Source organism: Anopheles darlingi, chromosome X (genome assembly GCF_943734745.1).
Source record: "Anopheles darlingi chromosome X, idAnoDarlMG_H_01, whole genome shotgun sequence".
NCBI lineage: Eukaryota > Metazoa > Arthropoda > Insecta > Diptera > Culicidae > Anopheles > Anopheles darlingi.
Genome location: NC_064873.1, coordinates 1,273,415 through 1,301,328, shown reverse-complemented (window position 1 = coordinate 1,301,328; position 27,914 = coordinate 1,273,415). Strand labels below are relative to the sequence as shown.

At 53.8% G+C, this 27,914-nt stretch overlaps 1 protein-coding gene across 7 annotated transcripts in view; it reads left to right on the top strand.

Annotated features, from left to right (window-relative positions):
* Nucleotides 1–27,914, top strand: part of LOC125949211 (uncharacterized) — a 35,896-nt gene that overhangs the window by 5,366 nt on the left and 2,616 nt on the right. For 2 of the 7 annotated variants that reach the window (XM_049676054.1, XM_049676044.1), the window contains exons 3-8: nt 21,520–22,718; nt 22,791–23,625; nt 23,735–24,494; nt 24,576–25,218; nt 25,301–25,995; nt 26,068–26,680. In XM_049676054.1, coding sequence (XP_049532011.1) covers nt 21,520–22,718; nt 22,791–23,625; nt 23,735–24,494; nt 24,576–25,218; nt 25,301–25,995; nt 26,068–26,680 — 4,745 coding nt within the window. The other 5 variants (XM_049676035.1, XM_049675997.1, XM_049676014.1 and 2 more) reach the window with 5 other exon arrangements.

Below are 27,914 nucleotides of genomic sequence, written 5' to 3'. Positions count from 1 at the left end.
GGTCTTTTGTTCGGATGTTCGTTCGTCGGGCGCCGGACGACGCCGATATTATAGGAGAAATGATGACGAAAAACACACAACCCCGTGGTGAAATATGGGATCTCTCTTTCTCTCTCTCTGTCTCTCTGCCGAGCCTGTGTCTGTGTATCTCTTGCGAATCCGATCCACGATCCCACTGCAGATCCTTGTGTCCGTCATTTTCACTCTCTCTCTCTCTCTCGCTCAAATCGAGAGCATACAATTGACAGGAACGCGCACTGCATCGTGTATATGCCGCGTCCTTTTGGGTGCGGTTCGTCACTTGCCGTCGCGTTGAGCTCTTTCGAACGTTTCACCTTCGAGGTGGAAAAGATGCGAACGGAGCGGAGGAACGGAATGTGACGATCGATCGAGTTGTGCTGTCCGTTGCTATGCTTTCATTCTACCATTCCACCCCCTCCCCCTGCCCTTCTTTCCCTCCTTTTCTTACTCTCTCTCTCTCTCTGTCGGTCTGTTTCTTCTCCTTCGTTTTTTTCCCAAAAAATGATGAAAGATTAGGATTCAGAGTGTGTGTGTGTGTACCGGCCGTTGCTTGGCATTGACCTGCATTTTTCTACTCCACATCCCTCCCCTTCCGCTCCTCACACACACCTCCGGGGGGTTTTTGAAAATGAAGGAGGAAGAGATCGCATCGAAGGAAAAAGGTAATAGGGATAACGTGCGTAGCACATCCCCCTTCTCCCTCTCCCCCCCCTCACACCACAACCGCCCCACCATTCTATTCGTACAGGATGTATTTGTGTGTGTGTATGTTTTTTTTTAAGTTACCAAAAATCTGTTAAGCGAGAAAAAGAGAGGATCCCATGAAGGAGACGTCCTGACACCCCTCCCAAATGCCCGCTTTCCCTGGACCCTTCTGGAGTGTCTGTGACGGTGCTGCGACGGTGGTGGTGGTGGCGATGACGCGATGGTTGTTGGATGCGCTTTTAATAGGAAAATACCTGATTTGATCCGGCAGCAGGAGGGCCCGGGGGAGGCCACAGGGGGGGGGGGGGGGCCACAGCGCCTGGGATCCGTCCCACTGTCCGTCCTTTTTCTCCTGGGAACGCAATTAATTTCGAGGTTTTTTTTACTATTATTTTTTTTTGTTTTTGCTCTTCGGATTCGTTTGTGCCTTCCAAACGTTCAAACACACACACACACACACACATAATAAACACTCTGTGACTCTCTCTCTCTCTCAGTACTTCCCCTCTCTTCCCGCCACCGTGCGTTAGATTAGAATGTGAGCGTCAGTGGTGTCGTCGAGGAATGCAAATGCTCCAACAATATGCCGGGGTTGGGGTTGGTTTCGAGTGACAAAACACCTCGCACCCCCTTCCCTCCACAGAGGGGGGAGGGTGCCATTAGAAGAATATGTGTTTTTAAATCTCTGCTACCCACAGTCGGCCCAGTCGCTGGCATTCCGAGCGGAATTCGAAGAAGACGGCGAGAGGAGGAGGCGGAGGAGGAGGAGAAGGGATGCTGCTGCTGCAGCGCAAACTTTGCATTCTTTTCTTTCAAGTGGCTCTAGTGGCAGCAGCACTGCAACAACTGCACTGTGCAATGAGAATGCACTTTCCCTTCCACAACCTTCCCACCACACACACACGCACACGCACACGCACGCACACATGCACGCATGTGCAATTTGCAGCACATTTTTTTCTCTCTCGTGGGAGGAGACCATGGAGTGCACTGCTTTCCGTTTTGGATTTTCATTTTTCTCCTCTCCCCCGCTGGTGTGCGTGCGTGCATGCATGCCTATTATGCTTTCCACTCCCCCGCGCGCATATGCTGTCAAGGGGGCGGTGCGCGCTATCACCAGCTATCGGCTTTTTAAGAGAAGCGCACAACGCGTTTGGAGGCTGTGTTCGAGGGAGGGTGGGGGACGTTTAGGAACGAAAGTAAAAAAGAAACCCGCGTACACACACACACACACGCACGCGAATGTGTATGATAGTAATGTGCTGCCGCCTTGCCCGCCTTTCGCTAAATTTCGCAAAAAGAAAAAGAAGGAAGCGAAGCGAATCCAGCGATTGTTTGTTGCGCACGTCAATTGGCATTGGTGGAAAGCGCGCGGTCGTTACTCATATTCTCATCTCACATCCCACACGCACACGCGCACACACACAAACACCGGAACAAGGAAGTAAAAGGCTTGGGGGAAGATGCCTCCAAAAGAAAAACCCTTCACCTGGCAACCATATTTAAACCCAATCGTCGGAGGCACTGTGTGTGTGTGTGTGTGTGTGCACGCCATCTGCAGTAGGAAAGCGTTAAAGCAAAGCTTGCATTACATTGCGACAGCAACAGCAGCAGCACTAATTGCTCGGCACTCCCACTGCCCACCGCCAAAGGATACAACGCCAATGGCCTTAGCCTTAGATGGTACAGAAGAGACAGGCTCTGGTCGGGCACGATTTGCTTCCTCGGTTACCCCATTATTTAACCATTCTCGAGAGGAGGCACCGAGAACGAAGGGAAAAACAAACAGGGAAAAGTGTCCTAAAAATAAAAACCTGGTCAACATATGTTGCCGGCCGCCTTCCCCCGGCTGACCTTCCGCTGTGTGTGTGCGCTTCCTCGATCATCATATGTTTTGGTGAACATACCGCCATTCATCCAGGGGCCAGGAGGAGGCCAGGATGAAAAGAAGGGCCTATATAGGGGTGTGTGGCTGCTGCTGCTGTTGCGTTTGTGTCTGCGAACAAACGCAATAAGGATAACAAGCGAACAACTTGCAGCAGCTTGAGGCGAGGTTCTCGCTTTCGACAGAGAGACCATCTGTCGATCCACAGCAATGGGAGAGAGAGAGAGAGTCTGCCGAGAAGCGTTTAGAGAAGCGTTAAGAACAATACGAACTGGGGCATCAAAACGAGATACTTGGATGTTAAGATGAAGGATTTGTTTTTCATATTTAGGGAGCGAGACGAAGATTTGTTAAAAAAAAACAACTTACAATCAAATTTAGAAAGTCTCGTATCTGCAAAAATATACTTTTGTCGGTCGCTACGATTATAACGTTTACTAAAGGGATGGTTTTTACGGTTTCGGGAAGAAAAATCGATTTAAATAATTGTCCAAAAACCCCAATAGCAACTTCGATTTTGTCCACAAAAATTTTACGATTACCGCCAACCGTCTATTGAGTGAGATGCTTATAATCTTGGACAAACGATTGGTGGACCCCTATTGGGGAGAGTATTGGATGCAAAAGGGCTATCTAGTCCAGTATCCAGTTATCCGTTTGGCCCCTTGGACCTTGGTGGACCCATTGCTATTATTATTGCGATGCTGCGACATCACGACCCCCCGATATTTTTGTGTGTGTGTCTGTATTGTTGATGGCTTGGCACGCTCGGCTGCTCGGTACATTAAATATATCTTAATTATGCTCGCGCGATGTGTGCCCCCCAACATCAACAAATACCGGGTGTGTTTTTGTTTGCTGGGATGCTCTCGAGCACGCACCGCGTGTGTGTGTGTGTGTGTGTGTGTGCCTGTCCAGTCCAGTCCAGACCAGCAGCAGCAGCAGCAGCAGCAGAAGCTGGTGCTGGTGTGTTTATAATACCCTTTATTTCTCCCTCAACCCTGTGCGCGATACTGGAATTGATGTTTTGGTTGGTTTTGGATTTTTGGTGGACGCGCGCGCTAACCAGTATCATCTTCTGTTTCAGTTTTAGTTACAACCCCCCACCGTTGAGCGTCGAGCAGAAAAGGAATCGCTGTGTGGAGAAGAGCTGTCAAGTCACATTTCTTCATCATTCATCGATTGGTTCCTTCATAAAATCACATAATTTATGTCGCACGAGGGTGAGGGTGAGGAAAGTGGGGGGGAGGGACTCTGTTCGGTTGGACACATTTCCCCCTCACTTCACACTACCCACTTCCCAATTTTCCCACGGGAAAATTTCCATCCTTGCTGCTGCTGCTGCTGCCTGGTGGTGCATTATGATGCTCGCGGTGCTCTCTGCACACACACACACACGTCCGGACGCATACGCACGGCGGAGCAAAGCGCAGGAAAATGACCAATTTCCCGGCTCACCGAGCAACAACCCCCGGGGGGAACCAATCATCTCAAAAAGCGGTTTGTTGTGGACCCATTTCCTCCTCCAACCCTTCGCTTCGCCACACTGCTGGTGCGCGGCTGGCTGCGCTGGTGCCTTACTGTAACCTGCATGCACTGTGTGTGTGTGACAGGCGACAACACGGGTCGGCAGCACCAGTAGCAGCAACACCTCTTTCTATTCCCGTTGGCTTCTCGCGTTGGTCGCCGATTAGTCGCGGATTCCCGTGGTCCATCGGTTTTCGGGGGTTGACGTTTACTGTTCCTGCTGCTGCTGCTGCTGCTGCTGCTGCTGTTGCTGTTGTTGCTGGTGTCGATTGTTTCGTGGAAGAAAAACGTGCCTATCGACTAATGAGCCGATTCGTTCTGCCATTTATTCCCCATTTTTGTGTTCCCTCCAGATGTGTGTGGTGGCGCAGCATATCTAGGGGCAGAGGAAGGGAGAAGAGGGGGGAACCGGAAGTCAACGTCGTCAAAAAGAGAGCAGCGCGCATTCCATTCGATCCGCGCGCGGTGTTCGTGCAATTCGTCACAGCAAACAGAAGAGAGAGAGAGACGGAGAGGGTCTCTAGTCTATTTATAGAACGGCTTGGGTACTTTGGAACCAGTTGTTCAATTGTTAAATGTATGCGCAGCATTTTTTGATGAGAAAATCTAATACTAAAGTCGTCCAGAGATTGCTTTCTTGAGATTGCTATTGCTTTCTGCTAGCGACATCGTCGATTTCACTTATCAACATTAATCGACATTGTTCTTATCATCAATTGAATTACCTTCTTCTTCTTCTTCTTCTTCTTCTTCTTCTTCTTCTTCTTCTTCTTCTTCTTCTTCTTCTTCTTCTTCTTCTTCTTCTTCTTCTTCTTCTTCTTCTTCCTTATGTCTCACTCGCTCGTGAGACGGCAAATGACAAACAATATAAACAATGAAACGCTGAATAATATTGCTTCGGAAATTCATTGGTTGCTATGAATGGTGCACTTGCTACGAACGAAATTTTCATCGAAATCGAAATCTGATGATTCTCCTCCAGACCGCGCGAGGCCTGCTGCGAGAACTGCTTGAGAACTGCTGCTTGTCTTGGACCTGTGGTCTGCTGGCCACTTGTACGCGCGAGTGACAACGGTAGAAAGGGAGAAGCACCCACCTGCCTGGACAGCCAGCCGGTGGGCTGTGTGTGTACGTGTGTGTCCGTCCGTCCGTCCGTCCAACCAGCGGAACCGCAAACACAGTTTGCTGTTGTGGCCCACATTAAATTATGCGTCGTCGTCGTCGTGTGGTCGAGGGAGTAATTCGACGAGGGTACAACCCTCCCCCCCACCCCCAATTCGGTGCACGTTCGCGCAACTCTTTTCTGCTGACACCACGACGCGACAACGGCTGGAGCACGGACTGGAGTACCGGACGGCGGGTGCCTCATCCGCGTGCCTTCTTTGCGAAATGTAGAACTTCTGGATTGAGAGAGAGAGAGGGGAGGGAGGGATCGTTGTGGACCCCCCTCCGGGATTCCCGGATCACGTTCGCGGTCCCGTCGCGAGGATCAGTGTGCGCCTTGCATATTTGCTCACTTTTTCAAGTCGCGACACACACACATACACAGGCGCGCGTGCTCTCTGACAGCTTTGGGTAGTGGCCGTCGCCGTCGCCGTCGCGGATCATACACATTCCATTTGAAACTGCCGCGCAAAACCTTGGCGGAGTGTGTGTGTGTGTGTGGGTGGTGAATCGCGGATCGACTCTCGGCTCTCGGCTCTCGGCTTGGCCCCTTAAGGCACACCACACGGCCCTTGGTTTCGGATCCGCGATCCGCGTCAGCAGCGCGCGCGCGCGCGCCTTAATCCACATTCCGCCTCAAACACACACACACACCGAGGGCACCCTGGGATCTAATACTTCGCGAAGCTGTTGCTGCTGCTGCTAGTGGTGGTGAGGGGGAACGTCGTGCTCTCGCAACGCAGGCCAGGCAGCTGGCTGCTCCTCCTATCATTGACCACCGGCTGGAAGGGGGAGCTATAGTAGCTGCCTTGCGTCGTCCAGTTCAAGAGTTGTGCTGTGTGTGTGGGTGTGTGTGCTCCAGAGGTAATGAATTCACAACAACAGTGGGTTGAAGGTTGAAGAGGGGGGTGCTCCCTTTTTGCCTCTCGCCACCGCCCGCAACCAGCAACGAGCGAACGTTTCTCGAGCGTGTTTCTAGCTTCACGCACAGACACGCAGGGTGTAGAGTCGCCTTGTAAGGCTTCCTCCTTTGCTTCCTTTTGCACGACATACCAACACACTCCCGGGTGATGTGTGTGTTTGTCTCCGGGTACTTGAGAAGGCGACAAGAAGGAGGATGAGAACGCACCGCACCCGGCGAGAGCTTCTTCCGCGTGCTGTGTGTGTCCTTCGACCTCTCATACCCTCTCTTTGTCTTTCTTTCGGGGTCCCTCCTCCTACACAGTGAACCTATTTTGCCTTTACATTGCTACTGCTACTGCTATACTTCCACTGTATGTGTAATACTAATGTCGTTCTTTGTTTCTCGTCTCATTTTAGGTGAGTAATCGGAGGTACACCCCAAAACAGTTGTTGGTTTTGCCATCATCGGCAAAAGATTCGGAGCTTCGTTCGGAATGGTCGCAAGAATGATTTGCTGCGTTTACGACGTCTGCAAAAACCCCTCGAGAAGCTTTTGAGTTGACGCTCGAGGAGAGAAGACCGAGGAGTCCGCGCAATCCGCGGAATGATTCGCTAATCGCAATTGGACCGGAGCGCCGTATCCGCGTGGTTTAGAGGGAAGAGGGAGGAAAGAAAGAAAGAGAAAGAGAGAGAGAGAAGACAACACACCGTCTTACTGGCATTAATGCTGACTTACCGCTCGACGCATCACTACGGCATGAGGAGACGTATGGTTAAAGGTGTGTAGCGCTATGCTGCTGCTCGACCAGCGGACGCACGGACAGTGAACTGTTCATTTCATTACATTTTTGGGGTTTATGCTCGCTCGCTCGATCGCGGTCGAAGCAGTCTGCAACCACCATGCCCTGCCATGCCATGCCATCTTACATAATGAGTCATAGCCAAGAGCAGTGGGGCGAGGGGGAAGGGGAGAGGGAAGCTGTCGGATCAGACCCCCGTCTCTTTAACCCCGCAACACACACAAGCACACACGGTACGATGCGGAGAGCTTCTTGCTGTCTGCGGTGTCCAAGAAAAAAGGGAGCTTTTACTTTCGTCGCGTGAGAAATGGTGTTGCTGGAGATCGGGACCACGACAACACCGGCGTGACTCACGGGTGCGGTTCCACCTTTCCGTCCCCGTCTCTTCCCCACTGTGTGTCTGTCTGTGGTATGCTCGCATTGTGGTTGGCGAGCTTGTTGTTTGGTTGTGCTGTTGGATTCGAATTCAGGGAGCGATCGCAATCGGTGGCTAGGTGCTCATGCTCCAACATGAGCGGCCTACTGGTTGGTTGGCTGGTTGGTTGTAGCAGCAGCTGCTGCTGCACATTACCTGGTGGTGTGCAGCTGTGTTTTAGGAACCATTTCAGCGAACATCTTGCAGTACATTCCTGTTCTCCCAATCTGACAGGGAAACACACCACCAGCACAGGAATGTAGCGCGCTGGTCACAACCCTACCAAGTGAGCTACCGCTGGGGGGGTCGCTGCCGTGGTTGGTGCCACGTGGATCATCTGGCGTTTGCCAATCTATTGTGCAATGGCGCGCGCGCGTACACCGACACACACACAGACAGACACAGGGATATAAACCCACCGAGCCGGGCTTGCCATTTCTGGCTCTGGCGCCAGAAGACACACAAATAAGCGTCGGTCGGTCGTGGTTGGTGTGAGTCACACTCGCAAGAGCCAGAGGCGGCCCTACATCATCATCATCATCATCCCCGTTCCAGGTATTTCCTGCCAACCAACCCTCATCATCATCAGCATCATCGGCATCTTCAGGCCGGGTGTCTAGTGATGTCCGCAGCCAGCCGCCGCCTCGACGAAGCAAAGAAGCAAGGGAAAAACCATGAAATGACTTGCTCTCGGCAGTCCGGCAGCCAGGCGTGCGCTTTCCAACGGTTTCGGTGACGTCATCTGTGGTGGGTCCCGCAGCTTGTGGAGCTCTGTACGCGCGGAAGCGACGCGTTGCGTGGGTGGTGCCGGTGTGCCGGATTGAAAATCGGATTAACAGCCGATGGTGGTGGTGCTGCTGGCATCAGACTGTCCCCCCCGAGTGTTGTATCCATTTCAGTTGACACATTCGGTTGCGTCTCGTCATCAAACAATCGATCAATCAAACACACACGCACACAGATCATCGTCATGAGGCGTTGGACTAGGGCCCCCAAGCGCATGCAAAGAAGTGATGCCATTGATGGTGGTGGTTGGTATGTGCGCGATTGCAGCTCGTGTGGGGTGCTGTGTCTGTGTTATAATAGTAGCTTGCGCGTGGTGCAATGTTGATGCGATTTGTTGCGCTTCACACAAATCGAATCGCAAAAAAACAGGAAAGCGAGAGAAAGAGAGAGAGAGATAGAGAGAGAGAGAGAGAGAGAGAGCGCGCGCGACATCCTTTCCTCCCACCGTGAAATTAGAATCCTCCCCCCTACCCTCTTCCGGAATAAGCGCATAATGAGTAAATAGAATCGATTGTTCTTGAATCGTGTACCACCCGCACCCCCTCTGCTGCGTGTGTGTGTGCGGCTTACTAAGCAGCGTGTGCGCGTGACGACATCGCTGGGCGTTAATGAGGTTCTTTTTTTACGTTTTGTTTGCTGTCTATGAGTTCTGCAAACTGACGCACAAGCTGCTACTACTACGAGTGCTTCGAGGGGGGCGGATGTTCTATTTTGTTGCATCACAAATCTCATTGCGCCAGATCAATATGCCAGTAGTGGTCAACTGGAACAGAAAGAGATACGGCTTTTCGCGGATGATCACGGGCCAGTCGCTCGCTCGATCCAATTATAAAGGCGTCAGAGATGAGAGGAGCACACCACTAGCCGGTACTTGCCTGTTCTTACTTCGCGCTCGCTCAACCCGTACCTCGGCTAATCTCACTCCTGGTTCGCTGGATAATTGTGACCGCCCCTCCCCTACCTCATAATTTACGATCGTGTACCGAGTGTGACATTTTTCCGCCACTTTTATGGCCCCACAACACACAAACAGCTAAAGCAGCCCAGCCCCCCTGCCCTGCCTGCTCCAGATCTTTAATCCTCCCCCCCTCCTCCGCCCAGGGTGTGGAACCAGTTCGTGTTTACTCGTGGCGCAGAGTAAAGTAATATAGAGAGGTAGATGATGTTTTGTTATGATGATGTGGAGCCACGCAAATGCGACCGCGCGGGCACCACAAAACCGATAATGGCTGCTCTCTCGAGAACCTGATGATCGTCGATCGTTCTCGTTCTCGTTCGCTTTATCGCTCCGCTCCGATCGGACCAGCAATCAAATTAAGCGCAAAGAATGTGCGTGTGCGTGTGTGTCGCTCAATAATGTTGCGCTCTGCTCTGTGTGTGTCGTTGGGATTTTGTGCACACATGAAAACAAAAACTAATAAAAGAAAAACCGGCCCCGCCTTGTGTTATGACGGGCGCAACAACAGCAAAAAATTCCCCCCTGGCTGGGGCTGATTTCAATTAGAAATCAGTTAGAAGTATAAGGAGCGTCGTAAAAAAACCCAAGCTAACGAGGCAAACACACTCATCTCAAATCGAACTCTCTTCTCACCTTCGAGATCTGCTTCCTTTTCGCTGATCCAGCATTCAGCTGCAGAATAACTCAATCTCGCAGCGCTGTGTGGTTGCGCTGTTGTAGGACTACGGAACCTATAAACACTCACTGCTGCTGCTGCTGGGATAATGGGAGGTTGGTTGTTGCTGTGTTTTATTTTCCTCTTGGTGAAGGTGCTGATCAATATTAAAGAAGATATTACGATTTGTAGAAAGAGAGAGAGAAAATTACTTAAAAAGGACGTTCGTTGTTGTCCTTGCCTGCCTGCTGCTGCTGTGCCCGGGCGTGGAATGCCCAAAAGGCCACAACAGAGCCGTTCGTTGAGCCCCATTGGGCCGGATTGAGTTGAGTCGTTAAACACTTTATGCGTTTTTAAGTACGGAAGCGTGAAATGGCGAGCGGTATCATCATCTCATCTCCATCATCACGAGCAGGATGATGGTGGAAAAGGAAAACGAGAGAAGAAACGAGAGAAGAAGAAGGTGAAGGCGATTTTTGCCAACGACTACGGCTTGGGGATCCTCTCTTCACGCGCTGCTGCTGCCCCGTTTATGGCTTTTTAGTCCTTTTTTATGGCCACCGTGCAGCAGCCGTTTAATTGCTGCAACCCCTGGCACACCAGGATTTTAGCAGTTCGCGACCGATAATCTCTGAAAACGCGCGCACCGCACCGCGCACCCCCTTAAGGACCAAAGGCCCCACAACGGGGTGGTGCGATCGACGATCGTCGGTTTTTTGCTGTTGTTGCATCGTCGTTTTGGTGATCCCCCCAGGGGCTTTATAGCCTGTGTGTGTGTGTGTGTGGGATTATAAAACACTCCATTTCCTCCACCCACGACGCCCCTCTCTAGTCATTGTCACCTCGCATAAGCAATTCCCCCGAGTGAATCAGGATCGAAATTATTATCCCGGAATCCGGTCTAACGTCGGTTGGTCGCTTGCCGGCTAAAACGGCGGCAATGAAAGATGCCTGCTAATGTCTGCTATTCTCTTTTGTGGATGGCTTTTTGTGCTTTTGGTGTTTTTTTTTCTGGTTGTACAATTATTAGAGTCCAAGGCGGCTCTCAGTATGCTTCAGATACTTGAGTATGCGCGCGCGTGTGTGTGTGTGTCCGCCCCCGATCGGTCTCGCACGTTGTTCACCCAGGAGAGTGGGACCCCGTGGTTTGTCATCGTGTCGAGCGATAAGCGCATTGCTGCTGCTGCTGCCTCTACTGTGGACGACACACCGAGAGAGCGCGCAAGCGCGTGCCGCCTGCTGCTGCGGCCCAGTTTTTTGCGCGAGCGAGCGAGTATGTGTGCTCTCGTTGTATGCAACAGCGAGACATCCCCCTAATCCTTCCGGTGTGTGTCAATATACGACCTTATCGCACGATGACTCAAGCCTTTCTTTCGCTCTCTCTCTCTCACTCTCTATCATTTGATCCGGAAGTACTGAGCGGAAGAAGAACCATTCCAATTCGCGATATATCGCATAACGCGGTGCGCTACTACCTGGATGGAGGAGAGGGACACTACCTTCCCTAGGTGGAATGGAAAGCGGTTTTCCCACACACGCACACACACACACACGCTTCCTACACTCTATGCTGCTGCTGCTGCTGCTGCTGCTGCTGGGGGGCGATGACATTGACATTGACAATGATCTCGCACCGCATTTCCCTCCAAGCACACACGCATGCACGTAAACACATACACACACGTTCGGTCATGCGTTGTTGCGCCAGCCTCGCTCGCTGCGGTGTTCTCTCTCTCTGTGGCTGTTGTTGATGGCTTTTCTGCTGCTGCTGCTGCTGTCACTTTCAATGGCGGTGGCGGTGGTGGGCTCTGGCCTCTGCTCTGGTGTACGGCACTCATCATCCAACTGCGTCATCATCATCATCATCATCATCAATCACACACTGCGACGCGGACGTGAACATTCCTGTTGACTCTTGCTCTGCGGGCTGACTCATTGAGATCACTGTGTGTGTGTGTGTATGTGTGTCTGTGCCCGTGGTACACAATGATGATGGATGGATGGATCATTGTTGTTCCCCCCCTCAGGGTCATCCTCACTACTCCCCGATCGTTCCCTTTTTTTTGCTCTCTGCGTGTGTGTGTGTGCGTGTGCGAGATGTGCTGGTTGCTTCCTTTCCGTTGGAGCATGATCGGACGCCGGACGCGATCACAGAGCGCTAGAGAGAAGAACGAACGAACGAACACCATCCTGTACAAACCGGACCTCTGGTCGTCATCATCATCATCGTGATCTCGGCATCCAATCCTCTGTCTTATCGCGTTGTTGCTCCAACAGCTCATACAACGTTATCCCATCATCGTTAATACCCCGAGAGAACAGCTCGACTAGAGCAGGTGTCATAACAACAGGACAACAGACAAGTGAACGAGAGGGAAATAGAGGAGGGTAGGAAGAGGGGGGTTGAGCAACTTAAAGAACGAAGATTTGATAAGCGCGCAACCGTTTGTTGAAGAGGGGAGGGGGTATGATCTGAGGAAAGATAAAGAGAGAGAGAAAGAGACAGACAGAGAAGAGAGGAGCAATTCGCCTTCGCTTGCTGCTGCTGCGTTACCCCGTTGCTTTACCTCCTTCCCTTTCTCCCGGTCACATACGCCGCCACACACACATGCACATACGCACAACATCGTCGTCGTCCTGTGCATGCGTGTGTGCGCGCGCGTTGTGCACAATGAAGGCAATAAACATAAAAAAGGCTACATAAAAAGCAGCGAAGAACAAACAAAACCACCAACCACCCCGGGAAGAATAGGGGGGGGGGGGGGGGGGGAAGGGAGAAAAAAGAAGGAGTGTGTGTGTGGAGACGCGGACGTAGTAAAGTCCAGTGCGCGCGAGAAGTAGAAGAAGCCAGCGCAGCCAGCCCTCCATCAAGAAGATCATCGTTTTCTGATTCTTCTTCTTGTTTGAGCAGCGCAGGAAGAGGGGAAGAGAGGAGTTTTGAAGGAGACGCGCGACGATGACACCGCGCGCGCTACACCGAACGGAAGGGGCTGCGACAGGAACAGGAGACAGACAGACAGAGAGAGAGAGATAGAAAGGGAAGAAAGGGTTAGGAAAGGAGGGGGGGGGGGGATAAGGTGAGTACCGTCATATAAGAACCCGTGCCGCGCGCAGATTGTGAAGAAGGAAGAACAAATGCTGCGTGCCCCCCCACCCCCCGCAAACGACGACGATCGAATCGAAAGAAGTTACAAAACAATGAATTGTTGTACACAACACCACGCGCGCGCGCTCGCACACATGAATTGTTATACACAGCACCACCACCACCGTGGCACATGTGTTTGTGTGTGTGTGTGTGTGGGGCAGGCAGGGTTCTTTAAAAGCAAACGACGAGAAGAACGCAAAAGGAGACACCGCACCCGGAGGGGAGTGCACACCAACCACCCGCCTTCTCCTGCCCTCCATCATCCATCCATCCATCCATCCTCTTCTCCTCTCTTCACCGCACACCGCACCGCACCGGTGGTGCGCGCGCTGCTGCCCGGAAAGGTGAATAAAGAACGCCAAAAACTGGTTTTACAAGTTTTCGCTCTCGGTCGGAATCGTGGTGTGCGCTCCTCCGCGTCGTCGTCGTCGTCGTTGTCGTCTTGTTGGCTGCCTGCCTGCCTGCCTGCTGTAGTTGCTGCTGCTAGTGGTTGTTGATGATCGTCAGGAGCCGTTAATGTCGTCATCGTCATCATATTCTGCCGCCGGAGCAGCAGCAGCAGCAGCAGCGGAGGCAGAGGCGCAGTGGTGGTGGTTATAAATGATGATGATGATCGGCTTCGTTTTGCCATATCGTCACCATCATCATCATCATCATCATCGTCAAGTTTCTCAGTCGCGCGAGGCCCCAGGTCACCGTCGACGTCCGTTGATGTCCTTGTCCCTGTTGTGCCTTTTTTTTTTTACTTCTTTTCTAGACTCTCACACACACGCAGACATGCAGAATAGATACGCTCTCGGGAGCATAAATTCGCTCTCCCTCTCTCGCTCTCAAAATCACGATCGGTGGTTTGCAGTTCGACCGTTAAGCTGCTCGAATGTGGAGCGAGCTTTTCGAGTTGTATTGTGCGCGCGCGCGCGCGCCACCTAGTGGCCGCAACAATCACGCGGAAGCGAAGACAAAAACCGCTCTGGTGATATGTTTCATGGAAGTGCTTTGTCTCTCTCTCTCTGCACTGTTTCAAAATCGGGATTCAAAATTGACGATAAACGAGCGAAGCAAAGCGTTTAGCCGTTCGATGCACGTTGAAATGATTGTTTATAAAAAGACGCTGCAGCCAGGAGTCGCACCAGCAACACCAGGAAGAAGCCCCCTAAGTGCACGGACGGACGAACGGACGGACTCTCCTCCTCCTTCTCCTCCGTACGTGCCACGCTGTGCATTCTCACACACTTGTAAGCATGCTCGCGTGACACGAGAAAGCTTAGCTACGTCGTGGGTGCGATCGATGCATTTTAGCACCCCCCTTTCTCCTCTCTACCCTCTCTCTCCCCCTTCCCTCTTCCCCTAGCTTCGTTGCTTGCTGCTAAATAGCTTCGACAAATGGTCGCTAATGAGCTCACTTGAGAAAAACAATGTGTCTCGCGTGTGTGTGTGCTCTCTCGCTGGAAAAACGTGTACCGTAGGCAACGATTGGGTTTTGGAAAATCGTTTAACACACACACACACGCACGCACATGCAAGGGCGGTGCATCGCTCCGCGCCAAACGGCCAAAAGAGAAACGGCGCGGAATGTGTGTGTGTGTGTATGTGTGTTTGTGCTGGTTTGTACTCACCCACCCCCCAACCCCCCTCCCCTACCCTACACACACACACCCCAAAATCGTGTCCACATGATTGGCACACAATATATATTGAGCGAAACCGAAAAATGTGATCGATCGAAGCGGAACGGAAAACACCAAACACCCTTTCGTGCCCCTGTGTTGCGGTGTGTGTGTGTGTGTGTGTTTATGTGGCGCATCTCGAGCGAGCTCTCGGCGCGCGCCTCATTAGCACCGGTTTGCGCTTTCCCTGCCCCCTTGTGTGTGTGTCTGTCAAGATTTTCGAGAAAGAGAGCGAACTTTTAGCGAGATGATTGGTTTTCCCAAAAATTCGGCGATCCCTGCACCACCGGGTGCAGGTGTCCTCCCCTCGCACACACACACACGCACACACATCTCGTGGATTATGCTGCCATCATCACGCGTTCGTGAGCGTCGTTCTCGTGTGGTGGTGGTGGTGGTGATCCGTTATCATGTTGCGCAATGGATCGCATTTGGATCGCTTCTCACGCACGCCCCGGTGTCTTAAAGCGTGTTTGTGTATGTGTTTTATTAGTCAATGGATGCTCAAAACAAATGAAGATTGATCATGATGATAGTGATGCTGAAACCCTTCTTTTTTGCTGTCATCGCTCAACCGAAAGACTTCAACGATCGATCAAGCCACGAGTCAATTGGAAGATGAGAAAAGGGGGTTGGGGGGTGGTCTGCTACGCAACAGCCAAACACACACACACACACACACACAGGTGGCCATCTTCGAACCTTCTAATCTATGCAAACCGCATAGCTAACAGATATGCTCGGTGTGTGTGTGTGTGTGTGTGCGCAGTGGACCGTGGACTACTCGTGCCAAGGTGCCCCCCCGTCCCTCCCTTGTTATCGCTCTGCCAAGGTAGAACGTTCCAAGGTCTGCTGGTGTGCTTCCTGGGCGCGCGCGCGCGCGCGCCCCCGATAACTCCGTGGCATATGCGGCTGTTCGAGAGAGGCACAGAAGAAGGGGAGAGGTGCGTCTCTCGTATACCCCCCCCCCCCCTTCCCCTTTACCAGGGTTCGACCTGGGCGTGATCGATCGCGTTTACATTCACTTCGTTGCGCTAGGATTGGCATTGGGGAGGGGGGAGGGGAGGGGGGTCCTGGGCCACGTGACGTACGCGCCCACCGCTGGCCTGGTCGTCGCGAATCATATTATCACGAAGCCACGAAGACGCTCGACGCTTTTTTAATGTCACCCGAGCGAGAGGAAGGGGATGTATAAACGCGCGGGGGGGTTGTTAAGCCGCCCTGGTATGCCGCGCGGATATGCGCGTTTGATATGGCGCGCTCCCGATATCGGAGAGCAGCATACTTTTTAACATCCCTCTCTCTCTCTCTCTCCCTCATCCCCCATCATCCCATTCTATACCACCATCCCTTCGATAGTGTGTCACACAACAAACGTGAACAACAACGAAGCCGCGCTCTGGCAGAGAAAGAGTTTAGAGAGCGAGAGAGCGAGCGAGAGAGCGTCCACCGTTTGGTTCCAGAGAACCAACCGTCTCTCCACCTCGCTGCTCTCAGCTCCCCTTTCCTCTTTCCCCTTTCTGTTTGTGTCGTCGTTGTCGTTATGGTCTCTCTGCGTAGCGTGCTAGCAACACGCCGCAGCGCAGGAGGAGCAGCAGCAGCAGCAATCACTTGCTCAGGTGATCTGCAGCTTGCTGGTGCTGGGGGAAAAAAATAAAACGGGCCGCTGATGATGAAAAGAAGAAGGGGTGGTGGTGGTTGGCGGTGTTATGGTTCAGTTTATGCATTCTCTCCTCCCGGGCTGCTCCGGTGGTCACAGCTCGCATTCAGTTGCTCTGCAGCCATCGTGGCAAACGGGTCTGTCGGTCGGTCGGTTGGTGTGTGAGGTGTTCCTTCTTGCGGTCCTCCCTCGAGCTCGCGGGCGCGCGCCCGCTGGCCCCGCAAAGAGCGATCATTTTATTCGTCCGCCTGTTGTGTGTGTGTGTTGTGTGTGTGTGGATTTTTGTTGTTCTTGTTGTTGTTATTGCTGTTGTTGTGGAAAGAAGAGCACCACTCCATCCTTCCCCGAAGCACACCGCGCGCATATGATCACGATCAACCAGCCTGCCAGCTAGCCAACACTCGATGACGTTGTCGTGTTGCCAACCGAACCGCCCTTCGCTCTTCGCTCTTGTCAGCGGTTTTTCACCCTTGTTTTTGGATTTGGAGGGAGGGGGTGGCGAATGCGTTTTTTTTTCTCACGACCCCTACACGACCCCCTCTCTCTCGCCTTGAAAGAACTTTTTTATTATTCCTTTTTTGTGCTGTTATTAGTTATTAGAACGAGTAGTGCGTACGGGAGAGATTCCCAATCAAACGTTAATCCCAACCAGCTCCAATTTTAACATGCAACCAGTGCCAGTGGTGCCACTTGAGCGTGTGTGTGTGGGTGCGCTGGTACACCGCATGCCACAAGTGAAAAGGAAATTTAATTTAAAAAAAATACCTTAAATCTGCTCCTCGCTTTTCTCCTTTTTTTTCTCACACTCTCTGCGGGGGGCAGTGGGGAGGGGGATGTAGTTTTACAAAAGCAACCTCCTCGCTGTGTACGTGTGTCTTAGGGCAAGGGGAAGGGGGAGGGGGGGCTTTACTATACACGGTTGTGGCGCCACCTGCACCAACACCACCCACCACCACCGCGGTAGTGGTGGTGAAACGCACACAATATGCACGCGCACGGTGTGCGCTGGTGCTGCTGCTATGTGTTGGCAAGGGGGGCAAGCAAACAATAACCTCCCCCTCCCCGTACCCGAGCACCCGAGGTCCATCACCTCGGGGGATGAGGGAGGAGTGCGCGGGGTGGCGGGGGCATGCTATTTGCTTTCGCTCCATTATTCACGCTCGCAAACGTGACGCGACTAAGGCGCCACCCGACCAGCCGAGCGCTCGCAGAAAGTGTGTGTGTGTGAGAGATAGAGAGAGAGATGTCTCAAGTGGTGATGAGGATCATGAAGAAGCTGATCAGTGTAGTAGCCATCAGCAGCAGCAGCAGCAGCAGCAACAGTAACAGTAATGGTGGTAGTAGTGGGGATACTCTTGGAGTGGGCGGAGGGAATCGGTGGAAAATTGGGAAATTTACCATCATCTGCGAGCTCTGATGACCAGCACCAGTTTTGGCTTTTGGACCAAGTGTCTTTTCATTCAAAAACACACACACACGTGCGCGCGCCCAGAATGCGAGGAAAATTATAAAGAAAAACGGAAAACGCTCTTCTTCTGCTTATTCTTCTCCTTGATGATGGAGCCTTGGAGCCAAGGCGCGCGTGCACCCCTTCTGTAACCCCCCCTCCCCCTCCCCTCGCCCTCACCCCCTGCCCCTACTTTTCCTTCTCTCCTTCCCCCGAAAACCAACAATCAGCTGGAAAAAAATGATGCGCGTGTGAAAATCACGTTGCGGGCGCGCGCGCGCGTGTGTGTGCGCGGTTTTCCGGCCTTTTTACGACCGGCATGTGTGCAATCCCCCCTTCTCTTCTCTTCCCTCTCTTCGCCCTCCTGCAAACCCCTTTTTGGAGTAGTAACACGTTGCACACGTGTTGACGTTACCGAAGACGAAGAGAAGCAGAAGGAACAGGTTGAGAAGCGGTGTGTCCTCTCTGTGTGTGTGTATGCACTTTCAATCGCTTCCACGTTTTCGCGCATGTCACACCACCCATCGACCGCCCCCCTTTTGCCTTCACACTTTCCACTTCCAACGCAGAGAGAGAGAGAGAGAGAGAGAAAGAAGAGACGATCGAGACATTTTCCAATTTTCTTTGCTTTAACTCTCTCTCTCTTTCTCTCCGCTTTCTTTCGCGCACAAAAAGGCACACACACACACACACAGAAGTGTAGGGGTGCATGTTTGCCGTTCAGCGCTCCCTGGAGCGCTGGTGGAGCTCCGGAAACCGCAACAACAGCAGCAGGCATAAATCCATTTCGTTTTTAATATCGGCGAGCATAAAGAGAGGAGAGAGGGGGATGATGGCGCACAAGACGCGCATCTGGAGGAGCAGCACCTCCCTCCCAAACCTCACTTTCTCTAACTGACCAATCGGCGGCGGCGCGCTCGCATCTTCCCCAGAGGATTTCCCTCGATTTTTCTCATCATTCTGCAGCACCCCATCACCAGGGGGAGGGAGAAGGAAACGGAAGGAACAGCGTGAGAAGAAGACGAGAAGGGGGAGATGGGCTCCTCCGAGTGGCGATTGGGGAGGGCGCTTGGAAAAAACTGGGAAAAACACAAAAGAAGGAAATTCCACTGACTCTCTCTCTCTGTGTGCCGGGGGATGCAAAATCGCACATCCCTTCGCGGTGTTGGAGACGGGGGAGGAGGAGGAGCAGAACACAGTATTTGCGCTACCCGGCCCGCCCGCCCGCTCGGCTCTGGTTTTGGTTTCTAATTACACGTCCAAACCAACAACATTTTGCACGGGACGGGAATTACATTATAGCACGCGAGCGAGCGAGCAGAGGAAGTGGATGCCCCCCCCCCCCCATCCTTCCTCCTCTATCCTTCGTACTACAAACTTGCCGCGCGAAGGTGACACTATCTCATCGTTTGAGGTGTACGGTGTACTGGTTGGTCGCGTCTTTTGTGTGTTTGTCTTCTTTTCAGACGTTTTGCATTTTATTTTTGGTAATTTGGGGGAGAATTCTGGATTCTCCTTCCTGTGGAGCTCTCTCTCTCTCTCTGTCTCTCTTCAGCACACCATCACCATCACCATTACCCAAGGGGAAAAGGGGGTGCGGGTTGCTAATTGATAACGCTCTGTTCTGCTCCGTTTGTGCGGCCTTTAGCGGCCAGCCCTTGTGGCATGGTAACCTTCGAGTGACTTTGGCATGCCACTCCTGTAATGATCGCGGAGAGCGAGGGCGGCCGGGCAGGCGGCGTGTGTGCGGCTATCGATCACGAGCTGAAGGGTGTGGGATATGCATTAAGGGTGTGAGAGAGGGAGATCTAGTACAAATCTCATTCAAGTGCCAATCACACGCACTCACACACACATATACACACGCGTGCAATTATTCCTCCTCTCTTCTCGCTAGTAGAAGGGTGTAGTACTAATGGTCCCATCCACGCGCGCGCACCGGTGTGTGTTAGCCAAATGCCAATGCTTGCAGGAATAGAGAAAAAGAGACAGAGAGAGAAAGAGAGAAAAAAAGAGAGCAATTGGTGTGCAGGATACGCCTTTTTTTTTACCTTACTTTACTCCGGGATGCCGCCGCCAGGAAGTGTGTTGTTCAGCGAAAGAACGAAAGACTCCTGCGAGATGTGCAAGCGACGAACCCACCTCCATCGAAGCAGCAGCAGCAGCAGCCCCAAAAGTTTTCTGTTTTAATTGCCAAAAATGGGTGTCACGAACCTTCCGCCTCCCGCATCCACTTTTTTTGCGGCCCCCTTCGGTTTAGATAATAGTGTGCTGCGACGTTGCCGGACCGAGCTGGACCCCGGGCTGCCTCTCAGTGCTCCGTTTCCCAGGCGCGCGCGCTCTCTTGAGAAGTCAATCCAATTTCGTGGCTGGCTGATTACCACCTTCCCTCCAATTTCTCCCCCTTTTTTCCCTCCCATTGGTTCGGGATCTCTGGACAGCAGCAGCAGCAGCTGGCGCTGTCCGTTCGATCCCAGCTCACTCCAACTCGCGCTCTGCTTTCCACCGGCTCTGCAGTTGCAGTCACTGCTTTCCCGTCCAGCGTCCAGTTCGACGCAGTGTAGAAAATAGTGAGAGACAGAAAGTGTGTGTGTGTGCGAAAGAAAGAGAAGAAGAAGAGAGACCTACAGTGGACACAGCAACAGCAGCAGCAGCAACAACAACAACAACCATTAGAGCAGAGTGTGCGATCGGTGTCGTGCCCCAGTTTTGTTGTGTCTGTGTGTGTATGTGTGTGCCTGTGTGATATGGTGATGGTGGGTGGTGTCGATCGGCGGAAGTGTCGTACTGCGGGTGGTTGTGCCGTCGTCGTGGTGCGGTGGTGGTAGGGGCGAGGCCGGGCCGCAGCTGCAGATGAAGAAGAAGAGCGGCAACCTGTTCGAGCTGCCACCGAAGTGTCCGGCGCTGGCGGACAAGCTGAACGGCATCTTCGGCTGGCGGCACACGTACCAGGTGCACCAGCGCCAGAAGGGCATCCCGCACGGCAACCAGTACCTCTACAAGAGCTATTCGCTCAATCTACCCCGGAAGGTTAGCCACGACGACGGTGGTGGTGGTGGTGGTGGCCACCTAGATGTCACCGATGGTGGTTGTGCGCCGGGGGTGGTGGCCATCGGTCCCACCCCTGCTGCTGCACTTCCGCCAGCCAGTCAGCAGCAGCAGAAAAGAGGCAGTAGCAGCAGCATTCGCAGACGACCGGCGGCGGCGACACCGGGCACACATTCGAACGGCGAAGGAAGAGTAAGGAGAGCGAAGCGAACACACAGAAAAGGGTGTGTGGGAGGGGGAGGGGAGAAGAGCGAGAGGGCTGTGACGAGAATAGCGGCTCGGCGCGCTCCACTTTCTTATCTTATCGCGGGCATCTCCACTCCGCCGTCGTGTCCCTTATTTGTCATCAATCTGTGTGATAGGGGGGAGGGCAGAGTGAGGATGCTCGCATTGATTGTGTCTCGCACCCCTGGCGGGTTCTGATGCATCCCACTATCGAGGGATCTGGTCGGTTCGATTGTCCTCGCCCTCGTTGTAAGGGGGATGCAGCAGGAGGGGGTGCAGTGGAAGAAGCACACCGCGACTCCCGGTCAGCTCTCTGCTCTCAAAGGGCTCTTATCTTATCGGTCATTGTCGTCGTGGGTGTAAACAATGAAAAATTAAATCAACTTCGTCTGTGTGCATGTTTGTGTGGAAGTTGATGACGATGATGTGCGCAACGCCCCACCTAACGCAATATTACTAACACACACACTTTCTCTTTCTTTCTCTCTCTCTCTCTTTCCGACAGAATCCGGACTCTTGGGTCGTGGTGCACCATCTGCAGTCCCAATCGGGCATCCTCGACCCGGAGGACAACATTAGCGACGTGGCGGACGACCGGGAGGAGCTGATAGCGAGCTTCGAGGATGCCGGTGCCGGGCCCGATCCGGGCGTACAGCAGGGTGGCGGTGACGGCGCTAGCGGCAGCTCGGTCGGTACCGGCAGCCCCGACATCTTCCAGGTTGCTCCAGGCAGCAATAATGGGACCGGTGGAGGTGGTGCTGGTGGCGGTGATGGTCCCGGTGCGGTGGTAGTGGTAGTTCCGCCCACCGTATCAACATCATCGCAGCAACCCCCGCCGGCGGGCGGCACCGCCAGCAGCATCATCAGCTCTACAGACACCACCACAGCATCGGCAAGCGCAGCAGCAGCAGCAGCAGGTGGATCGGCTGGTGGTGGTGGTAGCGGGGGAGTAACAACAACCACAACAACCACTGGTGGTTCGTGCATCGAGGTGACAGCGAACGAACCGGTCCCGCTGGGGCTGGGTTTGCAGGTGCGCCGTGGCAGCGAACCATCGCTGCACCAGATCGGCGTAACCGATCAGCGCAGCCCACTGTACAACGTCAACCCGAACGGCCATCACCAGGAGACGACCAAACGGTGGTCGGCGGCCCCGGTCTGCCGCAGTGACGATGCTGCTGCTGGTGGTGGCGGCGGTGGTACGACACCGGGTGGTAACCTTTCGGTCGCTGCCTATCTCATGTCGTCACCGGAGTGGAACGTACCGGAGGAGGACGTGTCCTCGTCATCGCCACCGCCACCGACCTCGGCACAGGCCTTCAACCGATTCGGTCGGCTATCGATGCAGTTTCTCGGGGCAGACGCCACCACCAGCGGCTACCGGTGGATGGAGGCGGCCGAAAAGGCGGCCACCGGTAGCCATCATCATCACCACCACTATCAACAACAACACCAAACGTCCAACCATCAACAGGGCAACGGTAGCAGCAGCAGCTATCAACAGCAGCCATACCATCACCATCATCAGCACTCGCACAGCGGCATCTACCAGTCACCGTCGTCGTCTTCGTCGCACAGCATCGGCGGCGGTGGTGGCAGCGCCAACAACAGCTTCAGCACGAAATCGCTGCCCCGGGAGTCGACGCGCAAGGAACCGCTCGGTCAGGCGAAACCCATCGATGACTCGATACGGGAGAAGGAAAGGTAAAAGAATCGCACACCAGCAGGCACACGGCACAACATTATGACTTACTTATCATCTTTTCCTCATTGTAGTGAGATGTTGCTGGTGGTGAATGAGACGGGTGGGCCGCTCGGTTTGACTGCCATCCCCGATGCCGAACGTGGAGGGCTGCTGGTGCAAAGCGTGGAATCGGGCAGCCGAGCGGAGCGGGGCCGCGTACGCCGGGGCGATCGTATTCTCGAGATCAACGGCATCAAGCTGGTCGGGCTCTCGGAGGTCTCCGTGCAGGAGCATCTTCGCAAGAGTCTCGCGTCAACCGAGCTTCGGCTGTGGGTAATCCGTGGCAGCAAGCATCAGCAGCAGCAGCAACAGAACGCCACCGACAAAAGCAACGGCAGCGATGGTTCGGTGGCTGCCCTCAGCCGGTTGGTGACGGGTGGCAGCGGTTCCCGCTATCAGCGTCGCACGACCAACACCGCCACGGGCTCGCAGATGATCGAGGCGGAGGAAGTGCCGGCTCCGGCCAAGGTGGCCACGGTGTCGCCGACACGCAAGATGCCGGGTGGACCGTCGACGGCCGCCGCCAGCCTGTTGCAGGTCGCGAACACGCGCAAGCTCGGCAAACGCATCGAGATCACGCTCACCAAGGGCGACCACGGGCTCGGTTTTTCGGTGACGACACGCGACAATCCGGCCGGTGGGCACTGTCCGATTTACATCAAGAATATCCTGCCGAAGGGTGCGGCTGTCGAGGACGGTCGGCTAAAGCCGGGCGATCGGCTGCTGGAGGTCGAGGGCATCCCGATGACCGGTAAATCGCAGACGGAGGTCGTCTCGATACTGCGCGGCACACCGCACGGTGCCACGCTCACGCTGGTCGTTTCGCGCCAGCAGGAGCTGGCCGCCGACAGCAAGGAACGTGAAATAGTGAGTTTTTGCGTTCGATTTTGCGCCTCAACCATCATCCAGCCATCATTCTAACCAATCTGCCTCTCTCTCTCTTTCTCTTTCTCTCTGTCACAAATATTCTGCGTAGGGTTTCGGCGTTGAACACGAACCAAAGAACTCACCCCCGAAACCGCCGGCACCAGTAATGCCGAAACCGTCGTCACTCAAGCAGCAGCAGCAGCAGCAGCAACAGTCGCCATCCAAGACGGGTAAAACGGGCAGCAGCAGCGATAGCAACAGCTACGTTACGATGACTGGAGGCAGCTATTCTTCGGTAGCGAAGCACACCGCCAACGGTAGCGGCACACCCAAGACACCGACCGTGCACAAGAAACCGTTGGCTTCGATACTCAAATCGGCCTCCACGAATCAGATGACCGAGCTTTTCCAACAGCAGCAGCAGCAGCAGGATTCAGTGCTACTGAACGGTGGTAGTAGCCTTGCTAGCGGTGGTGGCGGATCTTCCTCCATTACCAGCAGTGGCTCGTTGGCCGGAGCCGCGTGGAAAAACCGGGAAATTCTCACGCTCCACATACCGGTGCACGACACGGAGAAGGCCGGTCTCGGTGTGTCGGTAAAGGGCAAGACGGGATCGGCCAGTGGTGGAGGTAGCAGCAGCAACAGCAGTAGCGCCAGCACTACCAACAATGGCAGCAGCAGCCACGGCAACCGTAGCAGCGATGGTGATCTGGGCATCTTCGTGAAGAGCGTCCTGCACGGTGGGGCGGCGAGTCGTGACGGTCGCCTCAAGATGAACGACCAGCTGCTCAGCGTGAACGGTGTGTCGCTGCTGGGGCAATCGAACGCCGAAGCAATGGACACGTTGCGCCGGGCCATGCTACAATCCGGTATGTGTCTGCCGTGCCCTATCTCAGCTTGAACTTGACGTGATGTTTCGTCTTCGTTTTTTATGTCTCTCCCAAATGTAGGGGGCAGTTATCCCGGTAAAATCATTCTCACGGTAGCGAGACGCATCGGTCGGCCAGTAAGTACCGGCGAACTGCTCGAATCGGTGGATACGCGCACAAGTAGTACCGGCAATGGTAGCGAGCAGCAGCAGCATTCTGGTAACGGTGGCACCACCGTCATCTACCTCAGCCCCGAAAGACAGCAGAACAGTAAACAGAACGATTCGAAGGTGGCGCAGCAAGCGAAACGTTACAGCAACCCGGTGCTCGATCGATTGACCGGCGGTACTGGCACTGCTGGCCGAGGAGGCAGCCTACGTGGCACCGCGACGAATCAACACCACCCGGCGCATGGCAGCAGCACCGCACAGGGCAGCAGTCCTGGTAGTGGTGGTGTTGGCAACCTCAATGACAACCCCAGCCTACAGCGGAATCATCACGCGCAGCTTAACCAAAGAGGAGGGGGAGGAGGAGGAGGAGGAGGGACCACGGATTACTCCATGGCGAGCCCACCGTTGACGGGGAATGGCGGTGGTTCGAGTTTGCGCAACGACAGCTACTACCTGGCCACGCACGACCAGTGGAACCTGCCCTCGTCCGGCCTGAACGGCAATACTTCCTCCGGAGCGGTACTGATCGAGGAGGATCCCGAACCCAACACACCGTAAGTGATCAATCCGTTGCGTTTGGTTGATCGCGCTTGCCTGCTCCTTTTCTGAATCATCGTCTCTCTCTCTCTCCTACAGAACATTCACATCTGGAGTGGGTCGGATGACGACGGTGGTTGATGGTGGTAGTAGTGTTGACCGTAACACGTCCACGCCGCACGGCACATCGGGTTCAGTGGATCCAACCTACGCCAGCCAGTTGTCCCTCGAGACACTGCCGTCACCGCTGGATGCGTTCAGCCGTGATGCGATCGGGCGCCGCTCGATGTCCGAGAAGCATCACGCGGCCATGGATGCGCGCGAGACTGGCACGTACCAGCGCAACAAGAAGCTGCGCGAGGAGCGAGAGCGCGAAGGCAAGCTGATGCAGCTAACCAGTGGTTCCGGTGCTAGTGGTGGTGGCGGTGGTTCGATGGAGTCTATTCATCAGATGGCACGCATGAGCAGTCTCAAGCACCAGCAACATCATGGTGGTGGTACGCTCAAGCTGGGTGCTTCGTCGGATGCTAGTACGGTGGGCACCGGCAGCCATCACCACCAGCAGCAACTCCAACAGCAGCAGTCGTCGCTGTACGCCGAGGCGCTCGATAAGCTCGGTGATCTGGGACCTTCGCTCGGTATGAAGAAGTCCTCTAGCCTCGAATCGCTGCAAACCATGGTGCAGGAGATTCAGATGGCGGATGAACCGCGCGGTCCAGTTGCGCTGCGTACGCCTCGGGGTCGTGGCCGCGAGGAAATCCTGCGTGCCGTCGTCGAACGGCCACCCGAGATGAGTAAGTTGCGCTTATAAATGTCTCTATAAATGATTCAAACTAATTCTTTCGTTGCTTTCCCCACCGCTACAGAGGCCAAGAAACACTGGCTGCTGGAGGACGCAACGGAGGAAACCAACTCGGACGGCAATGCTGGTGGTAGTCCGTTCGTGGTAGCCCGTAACACGCCGTGCCAATCCTCGCTAAACGATGGCAAAGGTGGTGGCACCAAACTGCGACCGAAGAAGAGTGGTGGGCTGTTGCGCGGCATCGGACACATGTTCCGCTTCGGTAAGCACCGGAAGGATGTGGTGTTGCCGTCGTCGAGCGGCGGTGTCACGGGCACGATGATGGCCGCCGACTACACGACCAGCTCTGGCACCATCACCAAGTCGGCATCGTCGTCGGCGGCGAACGCAACGGTCGTCCAGTCGATGGCCAGCGAGGCCTGGCCGAGTGATCAGCAGCAGCAACAGCAGCAGCAGCATCTGCAGCAAGGCCATGGCCAGTCGGTCGCTACCGCCACGCCTACCTCAGCCGGCAGTGGTAGCTACGTCGTCTACGAGCCGGGCTCGGTCGAGCGGTCAGCCTCGTCCGGGCTTATCTTCCAGCATCAACCGCCCCACTATCAGCCACCACCGCCCCCACCTACGTCCAACCGTTACTCACATTACGTCAATTATGACGAGCTTCAGCAGCAGATAAGGTAAGTGGTCCCCGAATGGCCATTGCGATGGTCTCCTCTGGGTTCCTGGATCCGTGACCATTTGTGGCTCTCCGGCCCAAAACAGCAAAACGCTCTAAGGGCGGTGTATCTCCCTGATACTAAATCTCACTTCGGAATATCTCTGTACTTCATCTCGCTCACTCTCACTCTTTTTCTTTATGTCTTTCACTTTGACCAACTATGCTTTACATCCGTCGCGGTATCTACCGCTGACGATTTCTTGGTAATTGATGCGATTTGGTATGTGGGTATGGGTGGTGGGGGGTACTGGTGTAGCTTTCGTTTTAACCGACTGCTTGATTCGCTTAACTTCTGACCGTATACCCCTCTCGCAGACTCTATTAACTCCTCGTCGAAAGCTAATATCACTAACATTCGTACGGCCTACTGTGGGTAGGTAACCTACTAAGAATGAGAGAGTTAAAGTCCCACAACCCATTCACTTACACACAAACACACACTAAATGGTCCATTGCTAGAGCTAGCTTCTGGTTGAGCTAGGCTAATATACATAGATTTATAGGCTATGAGCAGCGTGTAATGTTAAGATGTGATGTGTATTTGTATGTTTTGCCGGCGTCGGCAGTGTTACTATTATTTCCATTGTTTAGGTTTAATCCATGTGTGTTCTTTCGTTCACCGTCTGTTTCGTTTCGTCGTCTGTTCCCTGTTTCGGTCCTGTGTGTAATTTTATAAACCCCATTTCTCGATATCACACATATCCTCGTGGATCTGAAATCAGCCCTGTAGGTATCAAGCAACGAGTTGTGTTAGTAGTTTCCGTCCGAACGTCTTCCTTCCGTGCAATTTAAAAAGGGTCATACCGTCTACTAGTTCATATCTTTTTATCACACTCTCTTCTCTGTCTCTTCTTTCCTCTCTCCTCTGTGTGCGTCTGTGTGTCTGTTCAAATCATATTCCTTATCCTTGTCCTGGTACACCCAGTGACCCCTACAGCAGTGGAAACCAGCTATATAGTGGAACGGTTTGCCGATCGTTCACCTATCTCTATCCGACTTCGATTTATGACGTTGCCGAGGGTCGCTCACCAGTGAGCCGTAGAGAGGAAAAGGCGGTTCCGTGCTTTACCAACTGCCAGCAGAGGCACCGCCATGTGTACGAGCGGATCGTGCATGACGGCAACGGAACGACGTTCACGGCCATTGGCAGTAGTAACAGCAGCAGCAGCAGCTGCCAAACAATCAATGGCGAT